Source organism: Rhea pennata, chromosome 1, assembly GCF_028389875.1.
Source record: "Rhea pennata isolate bPtePen1 chromosome 1, bPtePen1.pri, whole genome shotgun sequence".
Taxonomy (NCBI): Eukaryota; Metazoa; Chordata; class Aves; order Rheiformes; family Rheidae; genus Rhea; species Rhea pennata.
The window spans coordinates 124,297,079-124,305,873 of NC_084663.1; the positions used below are offsets into that span (position 1 = coordinate 124,297,079).

At 48.4% G+C, this 8,795-nt stretch overlaps 1 protein-coding gene across 1 annotated transcript; it reads right to left on the minus strand.

Annotated features, from left to right (window-relative positions):
• Positions 1-3,161: 3,161 nt before the first annotated feature.
• Positions 3,162-8,325, minus strand: NYX (nyctalopin). Its single transcript, XM_062573965.1, has 3 exons — positions 8,287-8,325; positions 8,064-8,139; positions 3,162-4,560 (listed from the first exon to the last, which is right to left on the minus strand). The coding sequence occupies exons 2-3, from the start codon at positions 8,083-8,085 to the stop codon at positions 3,164-3,166; spliced, it is 1,419 nt and encodes a 472-aa protein (XP_062429949.1). The 5' UTR covers positions 8,086-8,139; positions 8,287-8,325; the 3' UTR covers positions 3,162-3,163.
• Between the last annotated feature and the right edge of the window lie 470 nt (positions 8,326-8,795).

Consider the following 8,795-nt stretch of genomic DNA (forward strand, 5'->3'; position numbering starts at 1 on the left):
GGGCAAGCACAGAGGGTATTTGACTACACGAGACATCATTGAAAATTACTGATGCCCAAGGTCACTAGCCAAGAACTATGCACTTCTAGACCTGGTTGTCACATAGCAAAGTATTAGGTGCAGCACCTCACAGTGCAATCCCTGCTAAAAAATGGACATTTCACATTCAGATCTAATCCGCTACTTTTGCGAATTAAAAAAAAAAAAAAAAAAAAAAAAGCAAGCATATCTTTGAAGCAACAATTAACTTGAAAGCCATGCTAACAACTACACAGTAAGAAAATCTTCTGCTTTAATGTATTTCAGAGCAGAAATTGAAAGTGCAGGTTATAAAGCAATTCACTCACAAGGCATCCATACCTGTGGGAAATAAAAAATAAAATAATAACCATTTGTGCCCAATATCCTATCGTCTGTGTCAAACTTCTGCTGCTAAACCTTTCCTGACAGGATGAAATGCTGCTTCTGTAAAGGCATCCTTAGGATAATGCGCCTCTACAGCATTCAGCTGGACCAGGTTTGGAAAGCAGCCTTTTATAATACACAGATGTATTTAGCATTTAGCATTTAAGAAGATTAATGGATTCATAAATAGCCTGGAAATCCAAACTCATTGAATTTAGTGAATGGAATGGGTCAAATAGGCATTTATCAAACCATCTGGCATCTTTCTTCACTGGGGAAGAAGCTGTGGTCTAGCTGCAGGGAGCTGGGGCACCATCGCCACAAGGGCTGTGCGAGTTTTCCCATACTTAGCTTTCCTCTAAAACTTGCCAGGTGCCTGGCATCAGGCAGTAGACCTTCTTGGTCAGTGCGCTGCCAGCCAAGCTGGGCTGCCCCCAGGAATGCGTGGTGAAGCCGCAGGAGATGCCGCTTTATGCTGCTAAAAGCAGCCGGCGCAGTCTGATGGAAGGAGAGAGGCTCCAGCTCTTCATGAGCTTCAGCTCTGGACGTCAAGGAGCGCGCGGCCGCTTTGCCTGAGCTCACGCTGGCTTTCACTACAGCTGCTTGCCGCGAGGGCTACGGAGAGGGGCCGTCTGCGGTGGCATTCGCCCGCCGCGCTCAGGTGGCCCGCGCTGTTTGCGGCCGAGTGCAGTAACTCCTGGTGCCACCAGTTCTGGCCTGGGCCTGGCCCAAGGCACCTTGGCTGAATTGCTGAGCCCTTTTTTAAAAAATTTATTTATTTCCCTGATTCTCTTGGGCAACCACAGATGCAAGCATGCAGAGAAGCTTCGTGCATTGCGTTGGTGTATTACCTGTTTTTTTTCAGTCATTCAGTGCCCAAAGCCTGTCTTCAAATGTCCTCTCCTTGGTACGTGCTAGTGGGTACTCACCAGCGCGTGAAGGAGGGCAGCAGCAGGGCAAGGACAGCCGGTTGCTTTCAGCCCGCATGCTGTCCCTGCCGAAGCTGCGCCGTCGGTGGAGCGTGAGCCTCGGTGGACCTGTCCACAGGGGGAATAACACCTGCGGGTCTCGATTGCATGTGGCAGCACCGGCCTTCACGGTCCTCTTTGGCTGTGCATTGGAAACAGCTGATGCCCGCCATGGCCAGACCACGGCAATTTCGACATTTCTAGAGTTCGTGTGCTGAATTGCTTATAACAAAAAAGAGCAAGAGCTGGGGGGAGGGGTTAGGGAAATGCAGGAAGGTTTCTTCTTAAATTGTTTCCTTTTTCAGTTTTGTTTCATGACATTTTAGCAGTAATGGAGGACTGCATACGTCACGCGAACACATAGAGCACATTATGTTAAGCTGTGTATTTTGATTCAATGTAGCTGAAATATCACAAAAGCGTATTTGTAAGTAAGCGTATAAACACGTTTTAAAGCAGTTGCTTCTTAACGTAGATGCAAGCGCTGTCTTAGGCTCTAAGTCAAAGTGCCTATTCTTTATGCTGTAACGAGACAGCTTGCCATTTGCTCTAGCATATAAGATAAGCGCTCCTGTTCCCACTTGAGTAGCCTGCAAAAGGCCTTCCAAAGTAATTCAAGGACCTTAAAATAAATGTTTTGTTTACAAGCACACAAAGCAATTAATTTGCTTTCAAGAGGAAATCATCAAACAATCTTGTTAATGTGCTCTGTCACAGACAACCTGACTTTTTTTCTGGCCCTAGTAGCAGCATTCATTCAAGATTTTAGAGGTAAGACATGTGAGATGCCGTTAAAGCAAATGATGGCATAGTTGGTTAGTATGGCATAACATGACATAACGTGCGGCATATTTAGTAGGACCTGGTCACATTTGTCATCATCGCATTCTGCTGCTGCTGCCATGCCATGAAATAATCTGCAAATAACAACGATATATTCCTTGAAAACTATATATTGCTTGGGGAAAAAAAAACATATATGAAACAGATTTTAATAAATAAGCTGTTTTAGATTTAAATAGCTTTTTTCCTTATAGAAGACTGTTTGACAAAAATGAATCTGTCTGTTTTTATCGCACCTGTGCCAGGACGGCAGAGGAAGGATAAAAAATCCTGCCTGCAGTCACAGCCAAAATGCTGTGCTCATCCCAGGCGCTCTGACAGTAACCGGCAGCCGATGCTGCTTTCCTTCTCGCTGCAGCTAGTGCAGCAGCCATGCATGTTGCTGGGAACAGGCCTGCTCCCCGGCACGCGCTGCTGGAGACCAGGAACGGTTCATCAGCGCCAAGCTGCGTGGCACCGCCGCACCCAGCGGAGCAGCCGAGCAGGCCCCGGTGCGGGTGCCAGGGCGGAAGAAGAGGTCCGCTTTTGCTGCTTTGTCTTGCTCTCATAAAGTCAATGGGAACTTGGTGGTGGATCTGCAGGGAATTGGAAATGGCCCAAGGGGACACACGGTGCCACGGTGCCTTAAGTACCTTTTCAAGTCACTTCTGAGAGGGAAAGACCACATGTCTCTAAGGTAATTCAACCTTATCACTATTCTTTCATTGCTGATCTTCCACAAAGCTCTGCTGGTGCCCGTGAGCCCCAGGAAGTCATGGCACAAGCTTCCAGCAGCAAGATCGCAATCGAGAGGAGGCCCAACCTAGAACCAGGTCCAGCCAACTCCCTGAGGAGCCTGGAGCCATGTACCCCCCAAGAGGCCCCACAGTGCAAACTCTCCCCTACCAACTACCTGTACAGAGACTATAAACGCTTAAGCAGGAGCTGTGCTCCAGGCAGCCCTTGGACTATTTGCTCTGCAAAATAACCACTGTAAAAAGTGCTGGGAGGTGAAAAGAGGAGACAGCTGTGCCACTGTGTTCCCCCACCCCAGAAGAAACCCCGTCGGTTAGTCCGTCCGGCAGAGTGGTGTTACTGAACGCTTCTGTGGCGTTTGTCACGTCTTCGGAAAGGCCCATCTGGAGCAAGAGTTTGGAGATAAGGCTGTTGAACTTGCTCTCCGTGGTGGAGAAAGGCTCTCCACTTGGGGTCGGGCTGTAAGAAGTGACGTTCAGCTCCACCGGATCAAGACAGTAACCTTCTGGCGACCTGTTGTAGAGCACATCCATCAGATCAATCCCGGCGACTGAGGATGGGGAAGCACAGGGAATATCCCTGACCAGCCTATAGTTCTCCATCCACTCCTTCAGCCACTCGATGCGGCAGTCACACTCCCAGGGGTTGCGGAAAAGGTACAGCCGCCCCAGAAAGTAAACAGGCTGGAAGACAGAAAAGGGCAGCGTGGTCAGGTTGTTGCTGTTCAAGTGCAAAACGATCAAGCTGGTGAGGTTCTCGAAAGCCCCTTCCTCAATGTAGTTGATCCTGTTTCGATCCAGGTAGAGGACTTCCAGCTCCACCAGATCCCGGAACCAGGTGTTGGAAATGTTCCTGAGGAAATTCCCCCCGAGGTTGAGCATTTTCAGGCACCTCAGGCCATCAAAGGAGTTTTCTGGAAGCTCACTGAGCAGGTTGTCATTCAGGTACAGATACTCCATCTTCTGGCAGCCCTGAAAAGCTCGCTCATGAATGACGTTTATCCTGTTGTCCTGCAGATTCAGGTATTTCAGCTTGATCAGGCCCTGCAGAGAATTGTAGGCTACGGCTTCGATCCGATTTCTCTCCAGGTAGACGTGGGTCAAGTTCTCCATGCCCCTGATTGCACCCGGGATCCTTCGGAAATTGTTCTGGAAACAGAACAGCTCCCGCAGAGCAGGGAGCTCGATGAAAATCCTGTCTGGGATATTGAAAAGATTGCAGTCAGCCAGGTCCAGCCTGACGAGCCGTCTGAGGGCAGTGAAAGTCCGCATGTGGAGATAGCGAATGTACTCGTTGTGGGCCATTTTCAGCTCTGTCAAGCTGGGCAGCCCCTTGAAAGCCCCCGGAGTGATGAAGGAGATATTGTTGTGGTTGAGCGACAGGGATTTGAGGGAAGGCAAAGTACCAAAGGCCCTCTCAGAGAGGAATTTAATGTTGTTTTTATCCAAGTTGATAGAGGAGGCTTCGCAAGGGAAATCACTAGGGACCTGCCCCAGACCAGCACGATCACAGAGGACGGAGCAGCTCCGCTCTTGGGTGCACACACAGTTGGCCGGGCAGGATCGCACACAGGCCCACACCGCATGGACATGGGGGACGCAAAGGATAACTGCCGGAGAGGAAAGTGCCATCCCCGTGGTGAAAAGGTGGGAGAAGAGAAACAGGATATGTTAGTAAATGCAATAATTGTGACAGGAAAAAAAAATGTGCTATCTTTACTTCTCTTCTTTCCAGACTGACTGTCACCCTGTACCCATACACATGGAGGCTGAGGAGCTCTAGAGAAAGATGCCTAGAAACCTCCCAGTGGGATTTTTAAGCCCTTCCAGAAGGTGTCAGGTCCCTTTTGCTTCATCTCATTTGAATTCCTCTCCCTAAGGGCAGGACCCATCCACACTGGAGAACTTCTCTGTGTCTCCATGATGACAGGGACCGGGTTTGGCCAGAGCAGGCAGAGATGCTCTGAAAGCCACTAGCTGTGGATGTGTTGCAGTATTTTCGGGTGGGGAAAAGGGGAGGACAGCGAATGCTGGTCTGGCAGCTGGCAGGGGAGAATAGTTAGCTGCTGGGGGGGAGGGGAAGGACCAGCATCCATGCTTCTTGCTTTTTTTAATTCCTTTGTTCATTCAGTCTAACGTTTCTCCACCAGAGCTAAGAGCTGGAGCAGTACTGTTAGGGGAACAACCAGCTGCTAAAGATGCAGTACGGTATTTAAAAACACCTTCCCACAGTGTTTTGGGTAGAAATGCATGAGGAAAGGCAAATTCAGGAACATTTAGGGGATGTTTTCTTCCTGATCGCATCACAGACAAAATACTCGGCACCTCCAGCAACATTTCGCTAATCCTCAAGAGAGTCACCATGTTACCTTATGGGAGCAACAGCTTTGTGCTTTTATCAGCCTGACATCCTGGAAGTGTGTGGCTGCTGTGGCTTCCTGACAAGTGAGCCCCAAGCAGGTGGATATACAGTGAGAAAGAGAAGGTGAAAGCTCTTGGAGACACATCAAAGAAGAACAAAAAAACCCAGCAGACGTCAGCCTCCACAGAGAGGCGTTTTTGTGAAAAGGAAAAAAAAAAACTAAGCAACCAGACATCTGAGAAATAAACTTCTTGTTAGAGAGCAAGAACTGAAAACAGATTTCATTTGGTAGTTGGTACCTCCTATCTGTCACTCACTGAAAAGGAAAGCCACACCAGCAAGTTCTCCACGTAGTCGTTAGAAGGAAATGGTGGTATTGCTGCTGCATGATTTCTCTACTGCAATTTATTGGCTCTCACAGAAGGCACAATTCTGCCTTGTAGTTCAGCAGAACAGGAGATACCCTCTTTACCAACAGCCGCACGTATTTCAGCGTTGCTGGGATTGTGTGATTTCTGCTGTGCGCTCGGCTAGCCCCGAGGGCCGGAAGGGCACGGAGCAGCCTCTCCCCAGCCACCCTGCTGCTGTCTGCAGAGGGAAGCTCCCAGCAGCTGCACTCCCGGGCGTTTGCAGTACAGCGATTGCCCACAACAGCTCTGTTCCTGAGCCGCATTTTTAAGACACTGCAGCACTTTTTCTTTTCTTTTTTTTTTTTTTTTTTTTTTTTTTTGGTAGACTGAGGTGATTTGCTAGGAAGCATTGGCTTCAGCAAGTGTCAATCTTTTATTTTGGTAGCCCCTAAGGCTTTAATACGCACACCAAACTACAGTTTGAAGCACGATTGCTCTGTCTGTTCCCCATTCTTTTTAAAGGCAAACTGCATGGTACTGTACTTACAACCTTGCACTGGCTGTGGCTTCTGCATGCACTCGACTTGCAAAACCAGCTACTGAGCAGGCCCCCACTGACATCACGTAAACCAGGAGCCTCTCAGCATGGTTAGTTTTGAACCATCCTGGTCACCAGGTGTTGAAAAAGGATTTAGATATGGAGCGGGGGGGGAGGGGGGAGGGAGCATCCCTGAAGGACTTCTAGTTGTGGCCTCTTTATCAAAATTCAGGTGCCACTCTGACACGACTGAGAATTAGCAAAACAGTGACGCTTCAAGAATAAACAATAGTGAAGGACTCTGAGAGGGCGGAGGGATTTTTATTAAGGTTGTCATTTTGTTTGCTTGCTCTTCTTCTTTTTTTTTTTTTTTTTTTTTTGTTTTTTCCTGAGCTCCTGTTCAACAGCCACTGCTAGAGAAAAGCTCCCTGTGTTCAGGGCCCCGGGTAGGCGGAATGTGAGGATCCCGAGGACAAAACGGGGGCCAATGCTCCAGCCTCAGGACATCTTTCTTCACGCAGGCTGCTCCAGGGGCTGCCTCCTTTGCTCCCTTTCACACCATTCCTCTTTGCTGCACGCTAACTGAGGTGTACGTTGTTCTTGTTTTGCAGTTACGTAAACTGAAGTCCAAACAGATTAAGGATTTGCCTGGCCTGAGATACACAGACCTGACTGCAGGTGTCTGTCTAGAAACAACTAAAGAAATAGTGCTGCTGGAACAAGAATCTTTGCATGGGCTCAGGGTGACATCCAGAGGGGCTTATGTGCATAGGCCACAGGGAGACTGTCCTGAGCTAGCTCAAAATTTAGATAAATCTACCCCAGCCTCGGTTGTATCTCAGGCTTCTAGAGCAGACTCCTTCTGGGTGCTCTCGAGAAGCATGTTAGTGAGCAAGCTGCTAACAGATCCTCTCCCTGTTTGCTCTCTGATCACTCAATAAAGGAAACATCCGAATCCAGGCCATTTTCCAGACTGTTCTCCTTAAACTTTAAAATTAAACAAAAAGACTTACTTACTTTAAAATGATTTTTAGTACTAAGGCTGCTTCTACAGCTGGTGGCATTTCACAGCACATGTCTAGCTTTTCTATTTCCAGGGCTGTCTCTTCAAATTGCGCTCTATGTGGCAAGCAAACAGTCAAGGACCATCCAACTAGAAGACATCCTCCAGGCAGTAGGAGCTCAGTGGAGCCCCTCAGCCCTGGGGGCTTTGTGACTTTCTCCTCCTTGCAGAGGAAGTCCACCAAGCTCCCCGACCTGGACACCACCAAACCCTTGGGAGTGCTGCTGCTCAGAGCGTAGGAAAGAAAAATGCCTCTCAGCTCTTGGTAGCATTCAGAGGAAGGATGTTGGTCAGATCCTCTCTCTGAAGCAAATCGGGAGAAGGAGTGCAGAGGTTTTCAATGTATCGGGTGAAAGGAGCTGGAAGCAGTCCCATCTGTCCTTCCTTACTCAGCCCTTCCCAGAGAAGGATGCTCTTTGCTTTTAATGCCGTGGCAGGACAGGACAGAGGCTGGAACCTGCCTCCAGCTCACTGATGCGAAGGGCTTGTGCTCAAATTAAGCACATTATTTTTTTTTTTTTTTAAAGGATGAAAACTCAGCAGTAAGATCAAAACTGTTAGCAAAATCAGGGAATGAACAAAATTCCACCAGGCATGGTTTTCTTTGCTCTTTTCTTTTAAATAGCACAGTAATTCAGTATTTGCAAGGAAAATTGAGGGAACAACAACAAAAAAATATTTGCAGAGTTTTTAGAAGGATATAGAGACAAGGCTCACCAAATCTGAGTGTTTAACCTACACCTTTCAGAACAAGCTGTCTAATCCACTACTGGGTAAAAGAGAGTACGAGTGCTACTCACCATTTAAAATGATCGCGAACATTACCTTGACTATTCGCTAGTGGCATTTCAGGTCTGGCGAGCAAACGTGCGGGATCTAAAAGCAGACGGGAAGAGCAGAGACACGGTTCATCCTCTGTCATTTGCCCGCGTCGTCCTCCCGTAACAGGCGCTACGTGTAGGAAGGAAGAGCAGCAAGAAAGGTGCTCTCCCGTGCGGTCTCCAACACCTTCCCATTAAATACCTTTCTTCCACCACGGATGCTCCTGAACAGCTTTGGGCTATCCTTCCTCGCCGGCTCGCCCGCACCCTTTCCACCAGCTGTGCTGAAGGCACGTTCCTATCGGAGCTGCAGCAGGATCACCAGCGGTCAGCGGCTGGCCGTTGCCCCGAGCAGCAGGTGCTGGGGATTAGCTTTGAACAGCCAGAACTAAAACCCCCCATGGAAATTATTTCGATACTTTGCTTACCTGGCCCGGTGGTGGCCGTGTCCTCCCTTCTGCTCGGGAGCCTGCCGTTAGCCATACGAGTCTGTCTCGAGAGCACTGGCATTTTTTTTTCCCCCTCCCTCGCAAGTTATCATTTAATGGCAGGAAAATCCTCTGTATCAGAGGAGGATTAGCAGAAAGGGAAGAATGTGTCTGTCCGCTACAGCTCCTAAAACAAAACACAGATTGCAGGCGAACCAATCTGACTCGTGCTCCCCTCTGCCAACCTACTCTCCCCCAACCACATATATATATATATAAATAT

Bases quoted from the DNA above. Each gene is read 5' to 3' on its own strand.
- NYX (XM_062573965.1), bottom strand. From the start codon at position 8,085: ATGTTCGCGATCATTTTAAATG. The intron at 4,561-8,063 runs GTGAGTAGCACT...CCTCTCCGGCAG, and splicing joins GTTCGCGATCATTTTAAATG to TTATCCTTTGCGTCCCCCAT.